The sequence below is a fragment of the Apiospora kogelbergensis genome (genome assembly GCF_038363985.1).
Source record: "Apiospora kogelbergensis strain CBS 113332 chromosome Unknown utg000001l_segment0_segment0, whole genome shotgun sequence".
Taxonomy (NCBI): domain Eukaryota; kingdom Fungi; phylum Ascomycota; class Sordariomycetes; order Amphisphaeriales; family Apiosporaceae; genus Apiospora; species Apiospora kogelbergensis.
In genome coordinates this window covers 2,714,653-2,742,387 of record NW_027117418.1, presented here as the reverse complement: position 1 = coordinate 2,742,387, position 27,735 = coordinate 2,714,653, and the positions used below count along the sequence as shown (strand labels likewise).

Genomic DNA, 27,735 nt, shown 5'->3' with positions numbered 1-27,735 from the left:
CTCATAGGCTGCGCACGGGATTGGACGAGCCTCCAAGGACGCACTAGCCTGACTTCGGTCTGCCAAAAGCCAAGTCGTGAGAAGGCATGTACAGTCAGTCATAAGAGAACTTGAATACTCGCTCTAGGCCTCCGTCCAGGCCTACGATTGCAAAGGAGGCGGTAAAAAAACCCAGTTAGGTTGCACAATAAGAGTCTCAAAGCAAACATAACTACTCCGAATTTCATATTGATGTATCCATCCGGCAGCAAGTACGCTGTATAAAGAAATACATAAATACATAAATACAAGCATGAAAGCATAACTTCCATAGGGAGGGAGGGAGAAGGGAGATTGCCTAAAGCAGCTAGGCCCATAGCGCTGCTCTGCTCTCTCCTCTCCTGTCTCTCAGCCGCTGTCCACGTGACCCTGGACTGGCCTGAGCTGGGCACTGGGCTGTTTATTACTAGCCCTGTCCAAGATGCCGGTCATAAACCCCAGCAAACAAGATCAATACGTTCCCATCTTTTCGTACATGACGTATGCAGTGACAGACAAACAGTCGACGCCACATTTACTGTCCAGGCATTGCGCAAAGAACCTGGCGAAGTCAGCACAGCTGTCAGATATGGGTGGGGACAATTCACTGCCTGCGAGCTTGTCAAGTCACTCGTAGGGCTTCAGGTAGGGAATGGCATGCAGACAGGCAGACAGGGTGCCGAAAGCCTCTGGACACGCTAGGTAGTAAAGGTCTTGACTTGACGGAGAACGCGCATGTCTGGTTGATTGAAGGATCATCCATGCCAAGAAGCCAAACGAAGGGATACCCATCATCAAACGGGCATGCCATTGAATGGAACGAGGTCTGAATTGTATGTAGATATCCAACAGGAGCCTATGGGAAAGAGGTTGGCGTTGTCAAGTTGATGGCGGGGTTGTCAAGTAGGTATAAGAGGCATCCAAGCCAATCAGAGCCGACACTGAGCTTTTGAGTAAGGCGACCCTAATCAGGTGACTCTTATCGGGAAGAGTGGAACCCTCGGAAAATCGATGCACCCACCAAGACACAGTAGCCCACCTAATTTTGGCTGGCTGCTTGAAAGAGGCTCGAACTTTTCGAAAGGGCACTTGGAGATCAGAAATTATTCCATCACCAAACCACCCCCCAAATCACATATTTCCTTACGGACTCGAAGACTTCAGTCTCCGCTCAACTCGCGCGGTTAAATTGATTGATTTCTCAAGTTCCCCCAAGACTTTCTGTAAGAGGCCCTTTCCGCAGCGCATCCAGGCTTCGCAATTTTCGTCTAACACGAGCCATCTAGTCACCATCCTTCAAAATGAAGCACCTCGCAGCTTACATGCTCCTCACCCTTGGCGGTAACGCCTCGCCCTCCGCTAAGGACATCAAGGAGGTCCTCCAGTCCGTCGGCATCGATGCTGAGGATGAGCGTCTCGAGAAGCTCCTGTCTGAGCTCAAGGACAAGGACATCCAGGAGGTACGATAACACCCGAACTCGAACGATTTCCACATGGAGGCGCCAATACTGACATTGTTTTCTTCTAGCTGATCTCCGAGGGTTCTTCCAAGCTGGCTTCCGTCCCTAGCGGCGGTGCCGGTGGCGCTGCTTCCGGAGGCGCTGCCGCCGCTGGCGGTGCCGCCGAGGCCCCCAAGGAGGAGGAGAAGGAAGAGGAGAAGGAGGAGTCCGACGAGGATATGGGCTTCGGTCTCTTCGATTAAGCGAATCGTCTCGAACCATGATGACGCTTACGGATCACTGAGGAAGTTACGCGAATATGAGACTGCGATGATCTGGCATGGAATCGGCATCAGGGTTTTGCACTTCTTGCACGACATGACTGCTGGATGCTCAGGAAAGTTTAGGCCAATGGCGACTATACAATAACACAGTCCGACTTCTCAGAAAGTAATTTCCCGGCCTTCGCACAAATGATTTGTGACTCGCACGTATCTGATTCATTCAAGACAACTTGGCACACTGGCGCATGTGAATTTGCTCGGTCGAAAAAGAAAGTCCAGCGTGGTGGTCATGATAAATGACACTTGGGCCGATACGCAAGCATTGCCATGCCGGCGCACGGATGATATCTTGTATGCCATCATCTATGCATACGGGGGGGCACTTGTCCCTGCAACAGACTTGACTTGACTCGATTCGCATTAATCAATGCCCAGACGGGCGGATGTCAGGTTGGACAACTTTAATGAAATGCCTTATGCCGAAGACCAATCAAACCTTCATTTCACGAACTTGGATAGCGCCCCCACTTCCCTCTTCTTTTCCCACTGTTTCCCGAGCAACGCCCTATGCGTGTCTGATTGGGCGATGGGGCACCAGCAACAAGTTCCACGACAAGGATTCCCTTTTGACCCGAGCTTTCGCACGATGTGCTGGAAACTGGAACGCGACCATCCCCAATCTTTTGTATGCGCGCCCGCATTGCTGTAATCTCCCTCCCAAATTCCCAAATCGCCTTTTCTCGGCCATGACCAGTCTCGACGCGTAGAACATTGCTTAGAACGGCCCAATTGCCCACGCCATTTCACTTAGACGTCTTCGCTTTGACGGCCGCTCTTTTGGTTTTGGTTAAAACCCCAAGGCCGTCCCGCCATCGACCCTTGCGAAACGACGTCGACTTTGATAAGCCGCAAAAACCACACCAAGGGAGAACAGCCGAAAATTGGGATGACGACCACGTCCCCCGCCTCCGTTGGCTCGAGCCATCAACCCGTGCCTTCACGGAAGCCGTCGTTAAGGTCGGGACTGAGGAGGGCTTCGTCGAGATCACAACTCGACCGTGCCGCTTCAAATTCTTCCGCCTATCCAACCCACGCGTCGTCGAGGTCACAATATGCTGCCAACAATACCTCCCACGCGGACAGCTCCGACGACGAGATACCTGTGCCTATGAAGCTCAGCGCCCTCACCAAAGCATTGCTAAGCGATGGCGGATCCGCCGACCAACAACGCGCAAGCCATCAGTCCATGGTTGCTGCATCCGCAGGTACACGGGGAGTTCGCACTAGAGCCCAGAGTCACCGCCCCTCTTCGCCAGCCTCAGCGGTGTCAAAACAACCCCAAGAATCCGAGAAGCCTCACAAGAGGCGCAGTATTCTGAATACATCAGCGGCATCCCGGGCAGAGGAGAGGAGGCACACAAGAGCCAGCAGTTCCCAGTTATCCTCTCGACCCAACTCGCCAGCACAGAGCCAGGCTAGTCACGACGGAAACAGCCCTGTGCGGAAGAGAGTTGTCAGGCTAAGCACCACTTCAGGAGTCGCAGCACAGTTTGGCGCTGTAGAGCCATCGAAACGGCGATCAACATCACTATCTGCCTCTCAAAGGGGGCTTGCTAGGCCACCCAGCCGAGAGAGTGTGGTGGAGGAAAGGGCAAATGCTTCAGAAATCCGTGACGTGAACACGCCTGTTGCACAGGTTCCCAGAAATGTTCGCATTGCGACTGGCTCTTCTGGTGGGAGGGGGCCACTCATCCGGATCCTCATCTAGAAGAACAGATCCGTCGGTACATCACCAATCCGAGAACGATGCGCCCGAAGACCCCGTCACAGCGCCGCGCCCTCGTTCTGGCCTTGGTCACACCAGCGTGTCTCGCCCTGGGTCCAATGGGTCGAAGACTCGGGCAGAGGAAAGCCAGGCTCTGCAGAGTGCAATGCGGGTCAAGAGAGTGGGCAAGATACCCGGGAGCTTCCTCAGCGGACCGGCGCGGCGAGGTCGCAGGCGCCAGAGCGAGGAGGATGGCGAAAATGAAGGGGAGATGTTGCCCCTGAGTCAGGAGGAACCAGAGAGCCAACTGCCCCACGACCTACTCGACCTAGAGCCAGCAGACAACCTCGCTTCATCGTATTATGTACCCGATCGCATCGCCTCTGGCAGCCCCCATAGTGTGAAAGGCTTGGCCAGACGGGAGCAAGAGGCTTCTGTTGCTGAGCATGGACAGAGTATACTGTCAAGGCGCGCGTCGCCAGACCGAGAAGAAATTCCTATCCCACATTATAGGGTTCCATCACCACGATCGGACATGCCGGCCCAGAAGGGCCAAGAAAACGACGCTCCCCCACCTTTAGAAGGACTAAAGGGTTAGAGAGCAGTATTCTCGAACAGAGTGCTGTCAAGGCATCTTCCCGTCCGCTGAGTTCCCTAGTGGGATCCATGCGACCGGCTTCCCCTGAGAGGAAGCCTCTGTCATCTATCAATCAGAATACCCCGAGAAGGGCCGCCCCTGCGCCCCCTCCAAAGATGTCTATGCTCGAGGCAGCCACGTCTGCAGCTGGAGCAGCCACAACCCAACAGGCATCTCGGAAGAGGAACTATATGAAGGTTAATGGGAAGTACTACACCCGTATCGACTCGCTTGGCCGTGGTGGGAGTGCCAAGGTATATCGCGTCGCCGCAGACAACGGGAAAATGTTTGCTCTGAAGCGAGTCTCTACGGAGAACGCAGATCCTATGACGATCCGCGGCTTCAAGGGGGAAATCGACCTGCTGAAGAAGTTGAACAACGTCGACAGAGTCATTAGCCTGATTGACTGGGAAATGAATGAAGAAAAACAGGCTCTCAGCTTGGTCAGTTGGTTTGATTATCCTCAAGAACGCATCAATAGCTAACATGCCAGCAGGTCATGGAAATGGGAGAATTGGACTTTAATTCTCTTTTACGACAGCGGTACTCATCAGAGACGTCACAGTTCGACGCAGTTTTTGTTCGGTACTATTGGCAGGAGATGCTCGAGTGCTTGGCTGCGGTACACTCATGTGATATCGTCCACTCGGACCTGAAGCCTGCCAACTTCGTGGTGGTCCACGGACGACTCAAGCTCATCGACTTCGGCATTGCCAATGCCATCCAGACTGACGAAACGGTCAACGTCCACCGAGAAACGCAGATCGGGACGCCCAACTACATGAGTCCCGAGTCGCTGCTCGATTCCAACACAATGGGGCCCGACGGCCGCCGCATCAGCAGCAGCAATCGGATCCCCGGCGCCCCTAAGCTCATGAAACTGGGCAAGCCAAGCGATGTTTGGAGTCTCGGCTGTATACTCTATCAAATGGTTTACGGCAGCCCGCCCTTCGGCCACATCCCAAACCAGATGCAGCGATGCCAGGCCATCATCGACTGGAACTACTCCATCTCCTTCAAAGACCGCGGCATGGGAAATGTGCCGGTGCCGCCAAGTTTGCTGCGTACGATGCGACGGTGCCTTACTCGGGACCGGGATCTACGACCCACGTGCCGGGAACTGCTTAGTGCACAGGACCCCTTCTTGTATCCTGTCGAGTGTGGCGAGGGGCAGCTGCCACTGAGTGAGGAGCTGCTCGGCCGCATCATTCAGAGTGTAGTCACCAGATGTAAGGAAAGGATGCCTACCGAAGCGGAGGCGTTGAGCGTGTGGCCCAGCGCATACTGGGGCAGCATTGCGAAAGCTGTTGGGAGAGACGTGGGTCGGTCAGGATAGAAATTGTGATGGTTTATGGTCAACTATACTTGGGGGTTAAGGTCACCAACACGGTATAACCGGATATCCAAGACGATGGGATTATTTGGAATGAATGAATGAGTAGCTGGGGGTGTGGTCAGGGGAAGGAAGCCTCTACTTTTCCCTTTTCATTTTGGTCTTTTCTCCCTTTGCTTTCGACATCTTGTTTTTGGGGGAGGAATTGGCCACGGGTTCCGCCGCCCCCCTTTCTGCACCTCTCGTTGTTGGTTGATTGTGTACCGGAGACGGATCTTGTCACAGTCAGGGAGTTTGTTGGCGAGCTTTTTGGCATACGGAGAAGGGCGAGAGGCATCTTGTTTGGTTTATTGCTCATGCGCGTTACATCTATATTCCCCCTTTGACGCGGCAGCCATTTTACGCTGCGCTTTTCTTTCTCTGGTTACAGAATGCTTAATTCAGAATTCCAACTTGGACATGAAGGCTCGAGATTTGGTGAAGTTTTGCTTCCTCCTTGATATGCTTATTGTACAGATAGGTGTTACATTGCCTGTTCGAGATCTCTCGACTCCACCAAGCCGAATCTAAACCTCTGCGCAGATTCGCTATATACCATCGTACTCATGACAGTACAATCGGTTGTCAATGTCTCTTCCTCCTTAGAACATACCATCGTGTGATGCCCATGGATGTCCTTCAATTGGTTGTTTGCCCACGGTGACTATGGAATAATGCGAAGCGCTTGTCGTGAGGTTTTCTTCCCACGTCCTCTGCTTGCCTCCACTTCACAGCCCGACGGCCTCGGGGCCGTGGATGTTGACCTCGCTGATGCGCAGCATGGTGAAGTGGTGCTTGCTCTTGACCTGCTTGGCGCGGCGCTGGCGACGCTTCGTCTTGACCTTGACGCGCAGGGGCTCCGTCTCGGTGCCGAGGACAGTGGCGCGACACTCGAACAGGCGCTCGTCGATGTAGGGTTTGCCCTGCAGAGTGAAGTCGCGCGAGCCCAGAGTGCTCGCGCGGTCGAGGCGCAGCACGTCTCCCGGTACCACTCCGGGCATCTTGAAGGGCAGCCGGATCTGATCGCCCGCCGTCACCAGGTAGGGGCGGCCCCAGATGTGCGCCGTCAGGTAGTGCGCGGGCTGGGCGCGCAGCAGCGGCAGCAACTGGGCGAGGCTGGCCCGGGTCTCGCTCGTGGGCGGGGACACTTGCTGCGGGATGCGCGGGTAGAGAGCCTGCGTCTCTGCTCCTGCCGCCGCCGCCGTTGCTGCTGCGGCCTTGGGCTGGTGGGACTCGGCGGAGATGACGGGCGTGGTGGCGGTGGCAGATTTCGTGGGGGTAGTCGTGGATAGCGGCCGGATGGGCAGCGTGAAGGCAGCGGCTGGCCGAGGTGTGGAGGCGGCGCGCAGCTCGAAGAGGGTACGGAGTGAGCGGCTCATTGTTGCGTCTTTCTACGACTGTCGGCTCGCCGTCGCTTCGATGACATGGCTAGATGTTGGGGTGATGGTTCGGCCTGCAGTAAATTCTTCTTGGGCTTGCCGCTTACTAAGCGGGGTTCTGGGGTCCTGGAGGGGTGGGGGGAGGTCCTGGAGCTGTTTGGCCAATCAGGTGGGCAGATAGACGGCCGCCGTCTGGTCAAGTCCCACCTCGAATTTTTTGATAAGCAGTTGGTCCTTCAATTTATTGTCTTCCTCAGCAAGCACCCTTCGCCATCACCATCACCATCGTCTCTCCAAGTCTTCAGTCTTCGCCAGACACCGCAACGCAACATGGTAGGCTCCGACTTCTGGCTGCCTCGCCCTCATTCTATCTAGGCACATTGACTGACTCCTCGCAGCCGCAAAATGATTACATGACACGCTTTACGCGGCTGTGAGCAGCTCCTCCCCATCTCCGACTCGGTCCATGATAGGTCTAACCCTTGTCTTTCTATTTGCAGTCACGGCCGTCGCCTCGACCACGAAGAGCGATCCCGCAAGAAGGAGGCCCGTCAGGCTCACAAGCAGTCCGAAGATGCCCAGAACTTGCGAGGCCTGCGCGCCAAGCTAAACCAGCAGAAGCGCCACAAGGAGAAGATCCAGCTGCGCAAGCAGCTCAAGGCCCACGAGGAGCGCGACGTCAAGTCGGCCGGCGAGAAGGACCCCAGCGCCCCTCTGCCCAACTACCTGCTCGACCGCAGCAACCCCTCCACCGCCAAGGCCATATCCTCCTCCATCAAGAACAAGCGCAAAGATGCCGCTGCTCGATTGTAAGAGCCGCTGCCACGCATTTCCGATTCTTGGAAGTCTGGTGAACCAGATCGCTGACTTGACCCTTCTACAGTGCCGTTCCTTTACCGAAAGTTAAGGGAATAGCTGAAGAAGAAATGTTCAAAGTGCTTCAGACGGGCAAGAAAGTCAACAAGAAGAGCTGGAAACGGGTATGATCCTACTGCAACCCCGTCATAACTTGTTATACTAATCAACTCGCAGATGGTAACGAAGTAGGGCCCCTCACCCCTTTCCCCGGCTGTCCCACCTTTATCTACCGCCCTCTCCTCTTCTACTCACCCGACGGTAGTCACTAACCAAGTTTCGCACTACTATAGGCCGACCTTTGTTGGTCCAGATTTCACCAGGAGGCCTGTGAAATACGAAAGGTAAGGAGGACTCGCTGCCTATACTCCATCATGGGGCATGGAGTTCACCCCTGGAAGTGTAATACTAACAATATGATGTGTAGGTTCATCCGACCTATGGGATTACGCTACAAGAAGGCCCACGTCACGGTAAGCGACTTGCCAAAAGCTCCCTCCTGGGACGTTGTTCATGGCCTGAAAGAGTAGTACTGATGTTGAGTGTCGATAGCATCCAACTCTTGGAGTGACAGTGATGCTGCCCATCATTGCCGTCAAGAAGAACCCCTCCAACCCGCTGTATACCCAGTTGGGCGTACTCTCCAAGGGAACCATCTTGGAGATCAACGTCAGCGACCTAGGTCTGACCACAACAGTAAGTGACCCCTGAATCCCCTCAGACGACGATGCTAACAAACCTTTCAGAGTGGAAAAGTCGTTTGGGGAAGATACGCACAGGTCACAAACAACCCCGAGGTATGGCTTCCAGGTCTAATTCTTCTCCCCCAGCATGTCGAAGGTTGAGTATACTGCTTATGATGGAGTCGCCTCTTTGCCTGGAGACATAATTCCTCCATCGGAGAACAAATGCTAATACTGAGAGTAGAATGACGGCTGCGTGAACTGTGTTCTTCTGGTCTAAAGGTACTTATTATGGCGGTGAAGGTTATGGTTAAAGGGTTGAGGAAACCACATTCCCACGCAAAGTCTTTGACGCCAACACCGATGAGGAGAAGGCTGCGAGGAACTCGTCACGGAGAGAAGAGCTTCTTGTTGACGTCAAGGATCGACTTAGCAAGTCCGACTGGGTTCTTGCTTTCTGAGAAGAGGGGTAGAGGAGATTCCTGAAGAATAAACCAGGTTGCATGGTAACGGCGTTGGGCGTATTAGATAGTCACTCGAGCCTGACTGTTAATTGTCAATTTGATCAGGCCACATATCAATGCTCGCTACTTGGTGGCTCTAGCTAGTACAGCAATAAATGACGGCAGTGTACCCCTTAATGCATGCAGCCACAGTCAGGGCACATCTCTGGTGCTTTCCGACCCCATGCCTGGGATCTCTTAAGCGCATACTGTGACGTGACATAGTCAGTCTCTGTCTCATCTTCCTCGTCCTTCTTCTCTTCTTCGTCAATCTCCTGGGCCTCAACATCCGTCTGGGTCTGCTTGGTATAGTAGCGCTGCCACGAGTAGTTCTCGCCCAAGCGGCGGGCAACGTCGTTCGCCTCGTTCAAACTGACCAAGCGGCGCTTGTCGGGGTACCGATCCATGAAATCCTGGACCACCTCCCAGACGCGCTCCTGGCGCGAGACCTTATCCCTATTCTTCCGGGCGAGGAAGGCCTCCGGCGACGATTCCACCAGGTTTGTGGCCACATTGTTGTGGCTTCTCCAAATGGAGACATCGCGTGGAGGCGCTACCTTGCGGCTAATGAAGGCATCGTAAGCCATCTCAGCGGGCGTACGGCCGACTGCGTTCTCGCGGTGCAAGCCCTTGGGGTTGTGCTCGAGCATCACCCGCATTTGCTCTGGCAGCTGTCGTAGCACGGCGCTGTGCGCGACCGTGTCGCCAGAACCGTTTAAAACGTCAAGGTCCTGATCTCTCGAGTATTCCAGCAACAACTTCAACATGTCGACATTTTGACTTTTCTCATGCTCCTGAGTCTGACGGTAATGATAGGTTTGTGAGTAAATTACTGGGTTCTCGTTCAGGAGCCAGGCGTGAAGAGGGGTGTTGCCTCCGTGAGTAAGATGGTTTCGTTGGACGAAAAGATGCAAGCGAAGCTCTGGATCGAGAATATCCAAAAAGTTCTCGCAGCTCTTTTGGGGCGGGCGTGTTGGCTAGCGCCGCATGGATGATGTTGTTGTATTGCTTGTCCTTGACAGACTGGTCCGCGCCGCCCTCGATGAGTGTCTGGGCAAATTGCTTGCGACCGAGGAGGCAGGCTAGGAATAGGGGCGTGTAGCCGGCGTCGCACTTAGCCTCGAGTGAAGATGGGCATACGCGCATGAGATATCTGATAAGCCTGTCCGTGCCATCCCGTTCAGGGGCCATTACAGCACAGTGCAAGACGAGATCATCTGATGGCGCGTGAGTGAGTAACAAATACATAACGACAAGATTAGCATGGTAAACCTACTGTGCATGCCGAGCCACTTGCTGATAGCTCGATCAAAGCCCCCTGGCGACTGGCTTAGATGATTCAGTCGAGGATCGTCCCTAGCTGACTTCGAGTCACCGAACTCGATGTATTTGCGCAAAGGGATGTCGCTAAGGAACCATTCCACTGAGGCCAAAGACCCCAAAACAGCTGCAGTGAGTAAAGGAGATATTTGACTTCCCGTGGCCTTCGTCACAAGGGAGCGTCCCGCGTTGGCCCAGTCAGATCTATAGCAAAGTCAATATACCTGAGGTTTTCCCAAATCATAGACAGGCCAGGCCGGACTTACCGCTTTTTCCCGTAGACCGTGAGACCTTGGTAGTAACGCGGCTTGCCTTGCATGCTAACGCCACTCTTCTTGACAAGATGCCTATGACAATACATTAGTGGCTTCGCCCGTGGATCGGCATAGACCATGTACATATCAACCGCAGGGACTTGAAAACTCACTCTAGAGGTATACCGGCGCCAGTACACCTAATGCTCTCAGACAGCATGTCGACGCGACCAAGCTTTATGGCATTCTGGAATTCGCTCTCGGGGAAGGTGTATATTCGACTCGTCTCATCATCATCCGGGGACAAGGGTCGCTGGTGGGTGAAATATCTGTCCATGTCGAGGAGACGGCTGAATCTGTCTTGATCATTATTTCTCATAGAGAAATAGAGAAGGCTTTCCCTTGTATGGTAATCTTTCGCCTTGGAACCGTTGAAGTTGAAAGTAGGAGCAGTCCACTGCAGAAGGTCGACAGCAAGGATATTGCTTTTGACTTGCATGGAGACCTGTCCTATATTCTCAATTGTGAAATCACCATCAATGATCTTCTGGAAGTGTTCTTCTGGCTGTGCGACTTCGCTCTCACCGCCTGACTCTTCGCCAGACTCCTCGCCGGCGTCTCCAGCCATTTTGTAACGTACTTTACTCTCATCAGCTGGTGCCCACTGCGCTTGGGCAATCTCGAGGATCGCTCTGGCAACATCGTAGTGGCCTCTCAAGAAGGCCAGTGAGAAAGGATTGTTACCCTCAGCATCAGAGACGGCCACCTTTAGAGGAGGCTCTTGCTGGTCGGTATCCCACGATGCCAAGGTTAGCGCCTTGATCCTGTCCAGATCACCTCGCCAGGCTGCTTCGAAACTACATCGCCGTCAGTAATGCACACAGGTAGAAATAGAGGCTCAGAACTTACAGTTGGATGTAAGCAGCCTTTCTCGTTCCAGTGACGTCCGTTACTCCTGGGAAGGAGAAGTTGTATTCGTATGTTTCCTTGTCGGTCTCGTCGGTAGGATTATTGCCCCGATTGTCCCATTGTGGTTGTGTGCTTTGAACATCCGGATGCAGTTCTTGGAACGTCTTGGCTCTTCGAGCTACCAGAGCCCCTTCAACTTCTTCAAGTTGCGAAATGAGATCTGCAATGGCTTCTTTCTTCATCACAAGGCCATCATGTCTGTTGGTCTCTTCCTGCGCCTTCTGAAAACGCCCTAACTCCTCCTTGTAACGGGCAACCTTGCTTTGGATATCCGTTGAAACAACGAGGTGCTGGTATGTCCCATCTTTAAACTGCCCAAGGAACTTTGTAGTCCCCTGGGGACCCATGGGAGGCTGCTCATACATGTTGCTTCTCTGTGAATACGGAGCCCCAAAAATCTGGTATTGGTTATATCCATGTGAACGATTCGGAGACCAGTAGGTTTTCTCCCCCGCTATACTCGCGCAGGGATGTCAGCGAGCTGCGAACAATGTCTAGAGCACTCTGGCCTTTCCCATTCGACCACCTGTTGACAATGAGATTTTGGCTGTCTCTGGTGATGACGTTCGGATCTGCGCCTTTCTTAAGAAGTTCGAGGGCGGTGACAGGTTGAGCAGAATGAACTGCAACGATGAGTGGTTGGTCGACCGATTTTGCGAACATATTCTGGTTGAACTCGTAATCCCGAAGACTGTTCTCCATTGAAAGTTTTGCTCCTTTTGGCTTACTGTTAGTAAAATCACTTCAAAGCATACAGAATAGTTGAAAGAAATCACTTACCTTTCAGCCATGCATCAAAGTCGATCTCGGGTCGAGAGCCCGCCTCCAGTAATCGCATCACCAGACTGTAGTCTTCTCTTTCGATGGCAGTCATGAGCGGAGTCGTAGCACTGGGATTCCACGAGGATCCGCTCACAACTACATGGTTGATGGCTGCTTTCAAGCCCATTTGGTCAGTCTCCCATAGCTTGTTGACTGTGGCCGAACTTCCCTGCTGCACAAAGCGATGGAACGCGGTAACTCCGCCGGCATCGGCTTGTGATGATGTGGCCCCGAGACTGACCAGTGTGTCAGTCATCTTCGTGGCCTTTTCAATGGGAAGTGCTAGGGAGAGAACAAGGGTCAGGATGGCAGCTCGAACGTCGTTCTGAGACCCATCGCCAAACTTGACTGGATTTAACACATCAGCTGCAAACTCCTGGCAAAGGAGTTGGACTACCTCGATATGCCCACCAAGGATGGCGAAGTGAAGTGCACTGCAATGGGAATCCCAAGCGGCAACATCGATTTTGTAAAAGTCCGGATCGCTTAGGTCGTCGTCAAGTGGTAGAGTGTCTTTGGCGTTCTCCCTCCCGTCGCTTGTCTTGCGGACTTTGACAAATGAGCCAGTGGCAACCGAATGGTCCTCGTCATCAGACTCAATATCGGTCAGCAAGTCGGCATCCTCTTCATCGTCACCCTCGGGAATGGCATTCCCCGGATCCTTTGCTCCACCTGTTGCTCGGGTGTCATCTTCTGGACAACCAGCGGTGTGAGCATTTCGTCGAAGGTCTTGTCTCTCGTCGTATTCTTGCTCATTCTCGGTGCTTTTGTCTAAGAGAATTTTGACAATCTCCACGTTGCCACGTGCGGCGGCAAGATGAAGTGCGGTGCGGCCATCGGCAAGCCTAGGAATGAGGCGTGAACCGTGATCAACCAAACACTTCACAACTTGAGGCGTTGAACATGATACGGCGAGGTGCAGAGGCGTGCGACCAGTGTAATCTCGTTGATTTGGATCTGCTCCGTCTTGAGAAAGCCAGTCTTCAACGTGGTCGAGGTCTTCGTCCACAATGGCTTGGCATAGGCGAGCTGTATTGCCGACGTAGGCCATTTCAGTCCAGTCATGCTCCGTCAGGGGGTTGAAGGAGCCAATTTGCTATGGCCATGTTAATCACTCGATTGTTGGAGAGTAGCACAGTAGCGGGCTTACCTGTCTGCCTGGATCGTCAATACGGAAAGAAACTTCGCCGGACACGTAGATCTCGCTCTCCTTCTTGGCAATCTCAATCTCCTCTGGGGTCACCGCTTTTGGGCAGGTGCCACAGCAGTCTGTGACAACATCGCCTACACGCCCAAAGAAGGCGGGATGTCGGTGAAGATAAACCTCTCTCTCCTTGGGTTGATTCCACTCAGCGTTGAGCACTGCAAATTTCATTAGAGTCAGTATCGGTATTATTGGGAATGCATCATCGCGGCAAGAATAAACAATAGAAGGGGCCCTGCGCAAGTAACTTACACAGGTCTCTTGTATAACAGAGCTTCTCGATTTTCTTCGCGTGAAACTTCTCGCCATAAGGGATGGTGAAAGTGTGGTAGCTGGATACGTCATCCTCGTTGATCCAATCTGCAACCTCGTCTTCGTGAGCCTCCTTGATGTTGCCATATAGTCTGTACTGGTAGCGGTAATCGAGGGCAGGGCGCCCCCGCTCTTCTCTGCGTTTTCTCAGATACTGTTCCCGGGCATTAGTCGTCGGCAGACGCTCCAGCACTAATAGGCGAGCAAGGCCAAGCGTCCTGCTGAAGCTTCGTTCGAATATGGTTGGATCTACCCTCGAGCGATCAAGCTCGGGCCAGTACACCTCAAAGTTGCGATGGCTGTATTTGGACAGCCTGTTCTCGTAGGATGGACTTCGGCGCGAGAGATCAACGGGGTTGATCTGGGTGATGTAGGCGGCCAGAGCGCGAGGTGTACAGTACACTTGTTGTCCATCGTACGCAGCACCAGAGCAATCAATGTCAAAGCCGGTTAGGATCTCCGACACCGACCTGTAGACACGCAAGACAATCTTTAAGAGGGTAAGCTTAGCATTTTTGGGTTATAATTTTCAATACATCATACCTGCACATGTCGTGTTGGATATTGGCTGCCTGCTGAAGGTCAATAAGAGCAATCATCTTGAAACAACATGGCCAGCGCAACGTACATATGGTGATCGCGTTCTTGGTGCGAACAACAGTGGTCTCAGCAAGTATGGCGTCTCTGATTTGGGTCTCAATCTGTTTGATCTTTTCTATAGCCTGCTTCTCATCAAGTCCATACAAAAAGAGATCAACGTCAGAAGCGGGACAGAACTTTTCGTGGTAGTATTGACGAAGGGATCGCTTGGAGGCCTTGTATTTGTCCGGGACCGGGAGGAGGCAATTGACGACTGAAGAGCCAGCGGCCACGACGTTAGACCAGTCAAGATCAACCAGGGCGGCCTCGGAGAATACCGAGAAGTTGTGGCGGAAATCTCCAAGGGATTTGACCACTGCGGGCGATCCATGGGGTCGACGCTTGTCATCAGGGAGGCTCATGATGTATCTTTCCTTCTCAAATGCCGACTCTTCCTCGAGATTCCGAGCACGGGTCGTGATCATCGATGTGTCCCGTGTGAAGACCGGTAGAACATTGAGATAGGGGTCATCCAAGATGGGGTTCCTCCGATCCTGAGCAAAGGTCTCACGCAAATGGGCCTCATACTGACGATATGGTTGGACCAGTGTGGCTATAGGGATGGAAGGATGTTTGGAAATGTATTTGGCTAATTGGTCATGAGGACTGGGTAATTGAGGGAGTGATTTGGCAGCCATGATTGCCGTGGTGGCAGCTTGAGATTCGTGATAGCTGTGCTAGTAGTTCAGGAGGCCCGGAAAGTGTGTCTGAGCCAGGGCAAAGTGGCCGGTGCTTGCTTGACGACGTTGATAGGCTCTGGAAAATACGAGGAGATGGGGATAGGGTGCTTGAGACGATGTCCTGTTGAACTGGGTAGGAACGACATATTTATGCATTGGGTTTTGCTGTACTGCCTCCTTCATGTAGAGGAAGCTACACGAAGCTAGCGCGTGCCTGCCTAGTTTAGTTGGGGTTCGCCCTTCGCCAACGTCCCACGACGTCCCGTGACGTCCGCAGTGTCCCATGATGCCTAGAATCGGCCTTTGCTGCCTGGAACGAGCCGTCCGAAACAACGTTGAAAGAATTGTTGGTTTAGGTGCCTACCTGTCTAATCCATTGGCCCCACTAATTCGCCAACCCCAGCCACTTGGAAGATTGACTTGGTTCGACAGTTCGACATCTCGATCACAAACTGTTGGATATCAATATGTTTCGACAAATTGGGTATAGGTATCCTTGTCCTCCCGCAGATTCAGAAACTTGATTCTAGTCTATAAAAACGAAGAATAAGGAAAAGCAGTGCAGTTCTGCAGATTTGTCGACCAACCACAATGCTTGCCATTGCTTGCATTCTATTTTATCCTTCCGTGAACGCCTCGCTCTTGGCTTTGGCCTGGGCTTCATCTGTTGACCCATCAGGCTTCGTTGATGGGCGGTTGGCAATGAGCCGCTGTTATCAAGTTAGATGGCGCCGCACGCATTCCAGGTCGCTTTGCCGCAGGCGAACTTACCACCAGGTTTCTGAGGAGAACAGCGATGGTTACTTTCCCTACCGAAGGCACATATATCGAAGCCTTCTCCTTGATGGCGGGCCCATCAAAGTTCCGGTACGACGCGAAGTTGATGCAGACAGCACCGTCGCGAATGAGCTCGGTTGGTACCTTGTAGTTCTCCGAGGGGACACCGCTGATTATGACATCGCTGATTGGGACGCACTGCTCCAAGCCCCAGCCCTCCTTGTCCTGAACTTGATGTCGATGCTGTTTGATGCCCTGGCCACGGGTGAAGACCTGGACGCCGGTGATGTCGACCGAATAGACAGTGGCGCCATCGTTGGCAAGCAACGCAGCCATGGGCCGCCCGTTGACTTCAGATCGGTTGATGACCGTTATGGTCTTACCAAAGAGCCGGTTTCCGGACGGCAAGATGGAGTTGTAGATATGGAGGTATTCCAGAATCTTGACCACAGCCAGAGGCGTGCAAGGCAGGATCGACTTCTTCAGGTTTTGGGGAGGGTCCAGGAATCTCACGTTGTGGTACATGTTGTAGATGTGCTTGTGGCACAGTCCTTCTACATCCTTCTGGAGGGAGACGGTCTCTTGTATGTATTTATCTTGAGACGGGTTCCCGGGGAATATGGGATAGTAGACGAGAATGCCGTCGACGTTATCGTCCTCGTTAGCACTCATCACGTCTTCTTCCATGGTGTTCTTGTCAACTTGACGAAGATCAAAGTTGACGCCGCTGAGATCGATTAGTTTAGCCCGAGGTATGCCAAGGGGGTCGCTCAGTCCATGGGACGTACTTTTCCTCGCAAGTCTTCTTGGACCATTCGGCATATTTCATGGCAGCCGGGTCGTCATTAGCCAGAAAGGCCACAAGAGTGGGTCTGCTCGGAGCATCCAGTTGAATAGTCTTGAGAGTCTCGGTCACCTCTGCAAGCAGATTTTTGGCGATGTTATCAGCCAAAATCACCTTGCAGGTTTTCGGGACATCTTGAGAGGCCATGGCGAGCAGGAGTGCACAGGACCTTGATTGGGGTCAGCTAATTGATAAGTGTACAACAAGGCCCAAAAATGACTGTATCAGGGGGTGTGCCGTTTGTCTTGATGACTTCCAATGGCATGTATCTCTATGCGGGTTTCAGATAGCATTTTCTACGCACCTGCCCCACTACCCCGCGATCAGGTAGGGTATTTTGCTGGGTATAGGAAAAGAAAGTCAGAGGCGGTAGGATGGTCGAGGTGAACAGCGAAGTGCCGTCCTGACTAGATGGTTTCGCGATGTCGAAACAAAGGTTAAGTTGCCTTAGAAGAGAAGAGAACCCAAGAGAGTGACTGCCATTCACCAGATGCAATCCTACATTCGGCGGGAAAAGGAGGGTCGAAAGCCATCTCAAACGTTCATTGCGACGCGGGTTCTGCGTGGGTTAAAAAAAAATCAGTACCCCTCTTACTGTATCGGGGATAGCGATAGCCTAAACTGGGGTTTCCGCATTCCGTCATTGGCTCCGGCTGCTCAGTCCGATCAATGCGTGGGGTTGATCCTTCACACTGGGCCATCCGACGTCGCTGCGCGGCTCGCTCCCAACACACGCCGCCCGGCAGCTCCTGTCATCATTAGTAGCAGCGCAGCACGACAGCATCTTTCGCTTTGGCTGTGTGTACCTCCCATCCCGTCCTACTCCGGCTCGCTCGCTCTTGTCGCATGCAAAAACCCACACTCGACACACCATATGCACATCTACAACCGGCCAATCCGTGTTTAGACCTCTCTGTGGGGTGGCTGATCGTTATCAGCGTGTATGATAACGCCTTGCCATCTCACCCTGCCCAGATCGCTCGGGCTTACTATCGCCTTTGATACTGCACACAGATCATGGCGTCCTTCGATGATCTTGCTCTGAAGTATGTACTTTCCGATGGCGATGACAACGACAGTCCTCTCCAGGCTGCCACTGCCATCGAGAATGCCGCCAACCGAGTTGCCGTTGGCCAATGGGTGGCTTCCATTAACAGATGGATGACCAATCCGGATGATACCGCTGATGACGACCTCATCTCAAGAGCAAAGGCGCTTGAGTTTCTTGCGCGAACTTTGGAGTTTTTGAAACGAAGCTCCCTCAAGCCTGACCAAGTAAAACTCCTTGTCGGCTTTTTCAACTCTCTCTTCTCCAGCGACCACCGTGCCGGTATCAGCGCTTCCTCCAGGGCTCTCAAACAACTGACAGCCATGGATGGTTTCCGTCCCCCACTTGGCAATGAGATCATTATGAGTGTAGCAAAGCTAGGGGACGACTTCAAACGACAGGCGCCGGCAACCCGTCTCGAAATCTACGGCCTTGTTCTCGGGTTGCTAACTAATCCACTAGTGGCGGAAGATCTAGCATACCAACATGGAAGTACTTGCGGTTTCATGACAGCACTCTTGGAGGTTTGCAGGAATGAGAGGGACCCCCAAAACCTGATGAAGTGGTTTGAAATACTACGTCTATTCCTCGAGAACTTCTCGCCAGCCAAAGAAGTCTTGACTGAAGTGTTCAAGGCTTTCTCCGACTACTTCCCCATCACGCTACGAGCCTCGGCCACCCCATCAGGTATCACCGTTGATGACCTCAAGGGGGCGGTGCGGGCTTGTTTTGCATCCCACTACCGCATAGCAGAGATGTCGATCCCCTTCCTGTTGAACAAGCTAGACCAAGGGGACGCGGTGACCGTCACTGTCAAAGTCGACATCCTTCTTACCCTGGAGGCATGTCTAGCACGCTACGAGCATGTTGCTCAGGGGATAGTCCCGTATGCCAATCAGATATGGGCATCACTGAAATACGAAGTCAGGAACGGAGAGATACGCGACACCATTGATGCCACATTAAAGGCAATCGGAGCCCTTGCTAAGAGGCTTCCAGACGCCAACCTACGGGATTTCTTTCTGGCTGCTTGGAGGGATCTGGGCGACGATCTATCTAACGCGACCTACACGTCTCAAGCAGGTCAGTTATTGACTGCTATTGCGGCTGCAAGCCCGACATCATTCTCCATGGTATCAGAGACCGCCGTGCCTCATATTACCACCACGTTAAGACAAACACAATCCGAGTCCCACCAAGCCGACATTCTCGCCTTGCTCAATTCTCTCCTTCAGGTCAGGTCCGTTCTTACCGATGTGGCTGGTGAGAACCTGAACCTGAAGGATGAGCTGTTTGGCGACCAGCTATTTGAAGATGGATATGCACGCATATGGGACTCCGGCGCCGGACCCCATGTACTTACCAAATCCATGGACGGCATGGCATCCTTGGCGTCTCAGCGTACCGGCGGTCCAAATCCTCAACTTATTTGCTCCCAACAAGTCTGTGAGAAGATATTCCGATGGCTGGCTTTGCCATCCATCATATATCCGCTGGAGGGCAAGGTCTTGGTGCAAAACACCTCCGAGGAGGATAGTAATACCATTTGCAACGCAGCCACCGCGGCACTGGGAAGGGCCGTCCCCCTGCACCCGCTTGGATTCCAACAATTGGTGCTTGACTTCCTGTCGTCAATACCAAAACTCCTAGAAAACGAGCGAGCCGGGTCGATGGACAAAGCTGCGTTACTGAATGAATCAGCACTGCGACTGGCCCGTATTGGATGTTCCGCCACTACCAAGAGTGGTTCGCCCTTGTTGAACTTCGTAGTTCTTATCAATGGACTTCTTCGGGGGGCTGCACAGTTTATTGAAAGAGCGCCCGGTATACTGGATTGCGATTTTGGATGCAATCCACATAGCTGTTCTTCGATCAGCAGATACGTTGGCTGTGCTACTACCTGGCAAGGAGTTAATGCCCATTCCTGATGATCCAGCCACCAAAGGCCAGCAGTGGATCACGAGAATTGACAAATATATCCAAGGATTGCCACAGATTGATTCGGATCAAGTTGGCGACTTGAACCTGACTCTGAAAAGTCTGAATGATCTAGAGGGAGATGTTGTTTCCTCCTATAAACAGTTCCAGGGCTATTCCCTTCATGTCGTCGCGCAGCTCTACAGGCGATTCACGTCCATCAAGTCGGCTTCTGCCGTTTCGTCATCGATGGATGCATCTCTCGATGAAGTTTTAGGTCTGAGCACAGATTTCGCCCTCAGTTCAAGTGATGCAGTTGAACAACAAGATCGATTCCTGTATCAGTTAGCCCGCTTGGCAACTTCTGTAACGCGCTCGCTAAGCGCGGACGTACAACAAGAATTGGAACTTGTCCTCGAGACGACTGTCATGTTCCACGGGAAGGATGGCAAGTCTGAAAGTGCCAATTTCCGCTCTCGAGCATCTCGATCTTCACAAGCAGACAATCAAGGGTGCCGAATCGTGTTTAGTCCGGCGGATGACTACCGCACTGCGCCGTTGGGGCTGGGCCTTCTTCAGGGTCTCTGGCCCAGCACTCTTGACACGATTGTAAGTAACGCATCTCTGACCCCTCTGATAATCAAATTATGCTGATACTAATGCCCTTTAGAACCCGCTCGAGACGATTGTGCCTTTGTGCGAAACCCTGATGAAGTCACCAATTCAATGTGCCGGCAGCAGGCGCATTGCGCTCGACGCCGCGTTAGCGATACTTTCCAATAAGTTATCCGACAAACAAATACCTGCTGAGGAGTGGTCTATAGCCCTTAATGGCCTGGGTGACGGCTATACCCAGGTGAGTAGAAGAGCAGTCACCGACAGTCCGGATGTACCTACCAGGTTGGCTATATTCAAGAGTGTTCTGCATTTCCTTGCTGGCGACGTTGCACGATATCGACCCACGGTAGCACACAACTGGCTTCTCCGAACCATTTGTGATACTGCGCCGTCCGAAGTGACGATCGGACGTCAACTAGCCCAGTGCTTCGGTATTCTGGTGAGCCCCAAGGATTGCTTGACAAAGCAGAACCATGCTCTTCTCAAGCCATTCCGGGGTCAATGGATTTACCAGGAGACGGTTCGTCCGTATTTCGACAAGTGTTTCCCTTCTCCGTCTCCGAGCCCAGAACAGAGCGGCCAGGACGACCGATGTGCCACGAACCGGTCTGTGGCCGTTTTCGCCATATTGAGGCACCTAAAGTATAACGACTACTCTTCCGATGCCGACCAGATTGTGCGGGTGGTGATCCGCTCGCTGGCTAAGTTTGGAGTGAGCGACGACATCAACGCAGTCATGACGGTGCTATGTCAGCTTCTTGAACACGAACCCGAACGCTTGAAAGAACACCTGACTGCACTTGTTGCGAATACAATGGCCGTGTACAAGATAGCACGAAATGTTGATAGCTCGCTAGCGATCTCTCAGGCTCCTGGGAAAATGACCACCACGCGCAGCGACGCCGGCAGATGCCGACATTCGGCACTGTCCTTTATGAGACGACTCCCAGAGTGCTTCGAGCCCAGATATCTGTTGCCTCATCGCGTCTCAGTATTGCAAGGTTTGTCCTTGGCTTGCGGAGATCCGGTACGCGGGGTTAGAGCATTGGCAATCTCTGGCAGAAAGGCCTGGAGCAACCTGTCCTGATAGGGGTGACAATTGCGGCTTATGAGAAACGATGCAGAGAGTTAGACGACATTTATGGCCTGCCCCAAAGATGAGAGGGCTGTGATCAGTTTCACAGATTCTCGACACGGCAGGGGAGATAAATAGCGTAGTGTCTACGGCATCCACCAATAGAATAGGGATACCCAAATCGCGATACACGTTCAGCAGTCGGGAACACCATCTTTGCACATGTTGGGCCAAAATAGAGGGTTTAAACTTGGATATCGTCTCCAGAGGATTTAAGTAGCGCTGTCTGGGTGCTAGTGCATTGTATTGAAACATCTCAAGCCTTTCTTCGCTTGGACTTCTTCCCCGAAGCTGTATCGGCACTCGTAGCGACACCCAGATCTTCGTCTGTAGCCAAGGCGTTTAGCACATCTTGGTTCATATTTACAAAGTCTGATGCAGACCCCTGTGCTGCTACGGTAGCTGCAACTCTTTTGGGGTCTGCTGTTGCGATGAGGGGAACAGAGGTAGCCAGCATAGACTGGAAGGGGGGCACAATGAAGTGACCGGCCGCATCAAACCATTCGGTGAAAGGCTTCTGCAGTTCGAGGTGGCTAGGCTTGCCGCCTTTGCTGGTTGTCGTGATCTTCATCTTGTAGATGGGGATGTTCTTGTCGGCTGAGGTGGCAATGGAGATCTATTTCGATGGTGTTAGTCGACGACCAGCGACAGGTAAATATGCAGGCAAAAGTCGACACACCTTCTCTCCATTCGGGGTGGTGCCCTGGTACACGATGCCCTTCTCCACAAAGGCGATCCAGTAGGTAAGGATGGTATTCACCAGGGTGTAGACAGCCACGGCGACCGCAGTGTAGAGTTTGGTGTTCTCAAAGCCGAACTTGTAGTCCCAGGCGAAGCAGGCGCCGGCAATGACGAAAGCGGAGTAGCCGAGCACAAGTCGCGTGTCGACCAGGCTGTGGTTCTGCTTGAACTTCAGGGAGTTAAGGTAGTTCGGAATAGCATCATCGGAGGTGTTCTTGAGGTCTGCAATTCCATGTCAGTTCGCTTCGGGAACGCAACCACATGGAGAGGACAGCAATGCGACAACGTACCCGCCAGGTTGTGGACTGCGATCTTTTCTTGAGTTGCCATATTGGCTACCTAATCATTCGCTGTGCGTGCTTGCTTGCCAAATTGACCTTTGTACAATTGGGATGTCAGGAAGCACGTCAAGTGAAGAAGTGAGCTTCAGCTTCGTCCACTACAGCTGCCACCTAACCTGGGGTCCGGGTTACGTGAGATCGGGTTGGCTGCCGGGAAGGGTTAAGGTGAAGGTGGCCTTCTGCCACTTGCAGTTTAGGCGGGTTTTGCAGTGGAGGTGCGTAGACCTACACCAGAAGACCAGGCCAGACTCCCCCAATTCCCCAATTGCCAATCGTCACTGTACATACATATAGCTCGCTGCACCGGAGCGCTAGAACGATCGGCCGACCGTTGGTTACTCTCGCTTCCGTCAGAGCTGCTTGCTTGCACTGGCATCAGCCATCCAGACGTTCCATTGCGAAGACACTTCTTTCGTCCAGCTCTTGCGCCCGGAACCCTTTCAATCACCACAGCCCAAGGCTGCTCCCATGCAAAGATGGCTCAATTACCGCCGCAGACGATCCAACGGGATCCCCAGCTATTGTCAGTCTCCTCCGTCGCCGGCTTGATCCCGATATGTGCGTCTTAGCTAACTCGGCTGTCTTACAGCTACTGGATTCTCTTCCCTATTACTGTGGTCATGATTCTCACCGGCATCCTCCGTCACTACGCAAGCGTCCTCATGGCGAGCCCGCCGAAGAAGGTCGATCAGCCCTCGCTGAAGGAACAGAGATCTCTCATGCACGGCGTGGCGGTCCGATCCAACTTCCACGCCCTTTCCGCCCCGTCCTTCAAGGCCCGCCGTGAATTCCTGACCACAGCCTTCGAGTCGGGCGCATACCTCAAGGACCCCGAGCGCCGCGGACAGCCTCCCGCAAACCCCATGACGGACCCAGGTGCCATGGATGGTATGATGGGCATGATGAAGAACAATATGGCCATGATGGTCCCGAATACGCTGATTATGAGCTGGATCAACACCTTTTTCAGTGGCTTTGTCATTTTGAAGTTGCCGTTTCCAATTACCATCAAGTTCAAGAGTATGCTGCAGGCCGGTGTAGCGACCAAGGAGATGGACCCGCGATGGATGTCAAGCATCAGTTGGTACTTTTTGTGTTATTTCGGCCTCCAATTTGTCTTCAACTTTCTGCTGGGCAGCGACAATGGTAAGCACCCCTCACATCGCCCCGGCCCCCTCGGAATGAACTACGGCTCACAACTATTCTAGCCGCTAGCCAGATGGCTCAGCAGATGCAGGGAATGGCCCCGCAGGCACCCAATATGTTTGGGCCGGGCGTAGATGCCGACAAGCAGTTCCAGGCCGAGGCGGAAAACCTGGCAGTTATTAAGCATTATTCTGTCCTTGACGATGTGGAACAGAGACTGCTAGAGGGTATCAAAACGAGATAGAGGCCACGCCACGTAGCAAGTATCCAACCACCCTCCCGTTTTTGGGTGTGTATCGTTGGAGACCATCCGAAAATTAGCTTCCCAATTTTGCTCCTATTCTTCCGCGTCGTCCCACCAAATGCAGACACCAAGGCCCTCTTTCATCATGGTGCCCTGGATGCTGTACGGGGATATCTTCTTGGCTTGCTCCACCGCATCTTCAGCAGTGCTCTCGGGGACTTGATCATGCCAAACCTCGTCGATGACAGTCAAACGCACAGGCTCGTTTTTGTCATAGTACATTCGATCATCATCTACCACCCAATTCCAGAGTTGTTCATTGTGGTTGCTGGATTGCCGTCAGCCTTTCAATGCCGTGTCAGTCTCCCAGGGAAAGATGCTCAACTCACAACTCGCATGATTCTGGAAGCTCCTTGTAGGAGACGAATATCTCCTCGAAGAAATCAGTACGGACTAGATGGCAGTTAGAGGCGGGTGTAAAGATGATGGGTTAGCTGGGGAGATCATGCGGACGTACTGTTCATACCCTCTGGAGTAGCACTGCTGATTCTTCCTAGTATGGTTTCACCCTTAAAGGGCCTGAAAACGATAAGTCGGAACTCGACTGCGCAATGTCAGCACATAACCATATGTAGTCAGTCACGTTCCGTGATTATAGCAATTGACATGGGAATACTCACCATTGACATTGACAAGACCTGTGCCATGTCCAATCAAGCCCTCAGAAGACCATAGCAGGTCATACATGCAAATGCACAAGCCAATCTTTTGAATGACACGATTGGAGTACTTGGCGTTGATGTTGTCCTCGATAGCAACCCGGCTATGCTTCTCGAACTGTGCAGGTGCAATCTGCACCAAATCCGCAATCTTGGTCTGCCGCTTCCTCTTAGCTTTCTTCTCGGAAGGATGGGAGAGTGTTGACAGTCAATATGTGTCTTACCAGTTGGAACATTTCGGCGATATGTTCTCCCCCATCACTCACTGGCTGATAAGTTTGCTTTGAAAGCAAAGCAGAGCTTCAGTTCAGTCAGTTGCTTTTAAGTCAGTCTACTACGCCTGCCTGACTTTGAAAGATTTATGTGGGCCCCTTGCTGGAAGGAAGCTACGCCCCCATAAGCTCAAGACCCCACCACCCACCACAAGTCACAAACGCCTCACTATAGGTATCCTCTACTGGGACTAAACAGACAAGCCACAGCGCATGTTTCCTCCCTGGCTACAACCTGTAACTTTAGCGACCTTTTTAGCATGAAGGCAGGATCAAGGATCGCCTCTTCGCGCTTTCCCACTCTCAACTCCAACTCCAAAACCAACGGCCGTCCTTTCGCGATCTTCCATTCAATCTCCTTCTAATCTACGCTTCACAGATCGCCATTTTCACCACAGTCGGTTCAAGTTATTCCAACAACATCCATCTTTTTCTCAAGAACAGCTTCTGAGGAGACTTCCTCACTGACATCGCTTCATCTAACCCTACCCTACCTGTTACTCTCACTGGGCGCTGCGGTGGTCGACTGTATTTTTCCAGTTCGTGAAGCCCTGTGACTTCAATCTGCAGTGTCCGAAGGCTCGGAGGCCCTCCACACCGCATTTACTGGCTACTTGCTCATACATCGCGGCTGTGTTATTGCCAATCATTTCTCCATTTCGACCTTCGACCTACGACCTAGGTCTAGGTCGTATTGCAACTGCATCTCGCTTTCACCAAATTCCCCTGTTAAGGCCGCATCAAGAAGGACAACACAATGGCCGGCCAATACTCTTACCCTCCTCCGCCGCCGCCGCCCCCGACTGCTGCACCTTCGGGTGGTTATCCCTCCTACGGCCAGAGCCCCTCCTACTCGCACGCCCCTCCTCGCGGTGGAGGATCAGTAGGCCTAGGTGCAAACAGAGGTCGAGGTGGTCACCATGGTCCTCCATATGGTGGCTATTCCCATCAGGAGTTTGCAGGTCACAGTCCAGCACAGTATGGTGGTCAGGCACCAAGTGGCTACTGGAACAGTCCTGCACAACCCAGCCATTCTCATACGAATGCTCCCCTCCCGCCAAGCAGTTATCACCCGAACTACGCACCGCAAGGGTACAATGCACCCCCGCCGTCCAATTATCCCCCGACCGCATATCCCCCGACTCCGCAACCACCATACCAACCGTCTTATGGTTCCAACACCCCAGACTATGCTGCCCGGCAGTGGAGTGAGCCAGGGCAGCCTACTCGCCCTACTCTAACAGAGGCGGACGCGGAGGTTTCCAGAGTGACCGAGGTGGTCATAGGCCAGAACATGGTTCGGGGCCGGCTATCAGGATGGGGTTTGATCAGAACACTGGTCATGCCGCTCAAGCGAGCAATGGCTACGCCCAGCATTATCCTTCCCCTCAGCACCATGCATCCTCGACTTACCCGCCGCCTCCTTACCCTTCTTACCCTCCTGTTCCTGCGCCCACTTACTCTGGGCTTGCACCTACTCCATATTCGCATAACAACAGCAGCAGGGGTCGTGGTCGTGATGGTTCTGGAGCGTTTAGAGGCCGTTCTCACCATAACGATCGAGGAGGTGATAAGTTTCGTCACCGAGGCCAGCGGCCACATCACGACCACCCTCCTGCCCAGAAGTCTGATCCCTCGTCTTCGAAGAAAAAGAAGAGAAAGACAAACACCTTGGGTTTGACACCAGGTGACAACGAGGAGTCGGAAGAGGAGTCGATTGATGAGGAGAAGCGGCTGTCAGAACTTCTCGGGGCAGATGCTCCAGTGTAGGTGGCACGAAGACCCCTTTGCGCGACACGTTGCTTACTAACATTGAATTGTCATAGTGTCGATGATATGGCAAGCTGGGTTGCCGAGCGTCGCGCCAATTTCCCTACCAAAGCTCGCGTTGAGGCCAAGAAGGCAGCTGAAGCAGCGCAACGTGCCGAAGTCGGCGAAGACCAGAAGCCGGTCACAAAGCTCGATAAAGACGAGGAGAAGGCGGAGAAGCTGCGTCGGCAGTTGGCCAAAGTGGAACGCAAGCTCGAGAAGAGAAAGAGGGAAGCTAACGATGAGGGAGACGAGATGAGAGTGGACGGTGCCGAGTCCTCCTCATCTGACTCGGAGGACGACAAGCCCGAGTCTCTACCGACTCGCAAGGCTTCTTCATTCTTGCCGCCTCCCCCTATCACCCGAGCTGATCCTACCAATCACTGCAAATACTACTCCACGGGTGGCATTTGTGGTAAGAAGGGCAAGTGCCGATTTGTACACGACAACCTGGTCCGCGAGCAAGCTCTGCGTGAGCAAGCCGCCAATGGTGGGCGTATGACGCTTAAACAGCGTCTACTCAGAAATGACAAGGACCAGGAGGATCTCGCCATTGTTCGGAGCATCATGGACCTCCGTACTGCTGGCCGACTGGCAACTGGACAGCAAGCTACCAGTCAGTCTGCGTCTTCAGGCCAACGCCCGGTTCACCCGCTTCCTCAGAAACTTGTTGATGCGGCTTCTCTCCGCCCCGCTCCGGATGTATTGCCAGATGGCCGTGTCAAGTCGGCGTACATATCAACTGAGACCAGGGATATGATAAACGAGCTGAAGCCATATGCTGGTCACAGCGGAAACTAACCTGTCCGGGGCTGTTTCATCATTTGTTGAAGCTGGAAGGGATGTCTTGTTTGGCTTTTTCGAGTTTTCCCGCATTCATTGCGCGTACCACCGCGTTTTCAAGGGAAGAAACTTGCTTCTCGAAGGTTTCTCTTATCACCATCCAAGTAAGGATGTTCAGCGCTCGGATCACCAGTTATAATCTGCCA

At 52.9% G+C, this 27,735-nt stretch overlaps 12 protein-coding genes across 12 annotated transcripts; 7 read left to right on the top strand and 5 right to left on the bottom strand.

Annotated features, from left to right (window-relative positions):
• Positions 1-1,319: 1,319 nt before the first annotated feature.
• PG998_000869 (ribosomal protein P2) lies at positions 1,320-1,720 on the top strand (the record flags this gene model as incomplete). Its single annotated transcript, XM_066867687.1, has 2 exons — positions 1,320-1,478; positions 1,547-1,720. 2 exons carry the CDS (start codon positions 1,320-1,322, stop codon positions 1,718-1,720), a joined length of 333 nt encoding a protein of 110 aa, XP_066736102.1.
• A 1,727-nt stretch (positions 1,721-3,447) lies between these two features.
• PG998_000868 (uncharacterized protein) lies at positions 3,448-4,104 on the top strand (the record flags this gene model as incomplete). Its single annotated transcript, XM_066867686.1, has 1 exon — positions 3,448-4,104. One exon carries the CDS (start codon positions 3,448-3,450, stop codon positions 4,102-4,104), a length of 657 nt encoding a protein of 218 aa, XP_066736101.1.
• A 155-nt stretch (positions 4,105-4,259) lies between these two features.
• Positions 4,260-5,479, top strand: PG998_000867 (uncharacterized protein; the record flags this gene model as incomplete). Its single annotated transcript, XM_066867685.1, has 2 exons — positions 4,260-4,586; positions 4,640-5,479. 2 exons carry the CDS (start codon positions 4,260-4,262, stop codon positions 5,477-5,479), a joined length of 1,167 nt encoding a protein of 388 aa, XP_066736100.1.
• A 764-nt stretch (positions 5,480-6,243) lies between these two features.
• Positions 6,244-6,894, bottom strand: PG998_000866 (mitochondrial 54S ribosomal protein bL21m; the record flags this gene model as incomplete). The annotated part of the gene is made up of 1 exon (XM_066867684.1): positions 6,244-6,894. One exon carries the CDS (start codon positions 6,892-6,894, stop codon positions 6,244-6,246), a length of 651 nt encoding a protein of 216 aa, XP_066736099.1.
• Positions 6,895-6,934: 40 nt separating this feature from the next.
• Positions 6,935-8,712, top strand: PG998_000865 (ribosomal protein S8e/ribosomal biogenesis NSA2; the record flags this gene model as incomplete). Its single annotated transcript, XM_066867683.1, has 9 exons — positions 6,935-6,955; positions 7,152-7,327; positions 7,395-7,703; positions 7,778-7,874; positions 7,942-8,093; positions 8,177-8,222; positions 8,302-8,445; positions 8,496-8,546; positions 8,677-8,712. The coding sequence occupies 9 exons, from the start codon at positions 6,935-6,937 to the stop codon at positions 8,710-8,712; spliced, it is 1,032 nt and encodes a 343-aa protein (XP_066736098.1).
• A 357-nt stretch (positions 8,713-9,069) lies between these two features.
• On the bottom strand, positions 9,070-15,093 carry PG998_000864 (uncharacterized protein; the record flags this gene model as incomplete). Its single annotated transcript, XM_066867682.1, has 12 exons — positions 9,070-9,671; positions 9,769-10,152; positions 10,212-10,459; positions 10,522-10,602; positions 10,683-11,366; positions 11,419-11,852; positions 11,914-12,194; positions 12,259-13,396; positions 13,451-13,662; positions 13,757-14,306; positions 14,360-14,388; positions 14,445-15,093. 12 exons carry the CDS (start codon positions 15,091-15,093, stop codon positions 9,070-9,072), a joined length of 5,292 nt encoding a protein of 1,763 aa, XP_066736097.1.
• A 659-nt stretch (positions 15,094-15,752) lies between these two features.
• PG998_000863 (Tetrahydrofolate dehydrogenase/cyclohydrolase) lies at positions 15,753-16,903 on the bottom strand (the record flags this gene model as incomplete). The annotated part of the gene is made up of 3 exons (XM_066867681.1): positions 15,753-15,845; positions 15,907-16,639; positions 16,701-16,903. 3 exons carry the CDS (start codon positions 16,901-16,903, stop codon positions 15,753-15,755), a joined length of 1,029 nt encoding a protein of 342 aa, XP_066736096.1.
• An 870-nt stretch (positions 16,904-17,773) lies between these two features.
• On the top strand, positions 17,774-21,426 carry PG998_000862 (uncharacterized protein; the record flags this gene model as incomplete). The annotated part of the gene is made up of 3 exons (XM_066867680.1): positions 17,774-19,550; positions 19,684-20,330; positions 20,392-21,426. The coding sequence occupies 3 exons, from the start codon at positions 17,774-17,776 to the stop codon at positions 21,424-21,426; spliced, it is 3,459 nt and encodes a 1,152-aa protein (XP_066736095.1).
• A 304-nt stretch (positions 21,427-21,730) lies between these two features.
• Positions 21,731-22,545, bottom strand: PG998_000861 (uncharacterized protein; the record flags this gene model as incomplete). The annotated part of the gene is made up of 3 exons (XM_066867679.1): positions 21,731-22,090; positions 22,154-22,437; positions 22,506-22,545. 3 exons carry the CDS (start codon positions 22,543-22,545, stop codon positions 21,731-21,733), a joined length of 684 nt encoding a protein of 227 aa, XP_066736094.1.
• A 487-nt stretch (positions 22,546-23,032) lies between these two features.
• PG998_000860 (uncharacterized protein) lies at positions 23,033-23,946 on the top strand (the record flags this gene model as incomplete). The annotated part of the gene is made up of 3 exons (XM_066867678.1): positions 23,033-23,079; positions 23,146-23,702; positions 23,765-23,946. 3 exons carry the CDS (start codon positions 23,033-23,035, stop codon positions 23,944-23,946), a joined length of 786 nt encoding a protein of 261 aa, XP_066736093.1.
• A 93-nt stretch (positions 23,947-24,039) lies between these two features.
• PG998_000859 (RNA polymerase III subunit Rpc25-domain-containing protein) lies at positions 24,040-24,901 on the bottom strand (the record flags this gene model as incomplete). The annotated part of the gene is made up of 5 exons (XM_066867677.1): positions 24,040-24,274; positions 24,336-24,399; positions 24,464-24,550; positions 24,627-24,822; positions 24,890-24,901. The coding sequence occupies 5 exons, from the start codon at positions 24,899-24,901 to the stop codon at positions 24,040-24,042; spliced, it is 594 nt and encodes a 197-aa protein (XP_066736092.1).
• Positions 24,902-25,694: 793 nt separating this feature from the next.
• PG998_000858 (uncharacterized protein) lies at positions 25,695-27,547 on the top strand (the record flags this gene model as incomplete). The annotated part of the gene is made up of 3 exons (XM_066867676.1): positions 25,695-26,216; positions 26,270-26,703; positions 26,764-27,547. The coding sequence occupies 3 exons, from the start codon at positions 25,695-25,697 to the stop codon at positions 27,545-27,547; spliced, it is 1,740 nt and encodes a 579-aa protein (XP_066736091.1).
• Between the last annotated feature and the right edge of the window lie 188 nt (positions 27,548-27,735).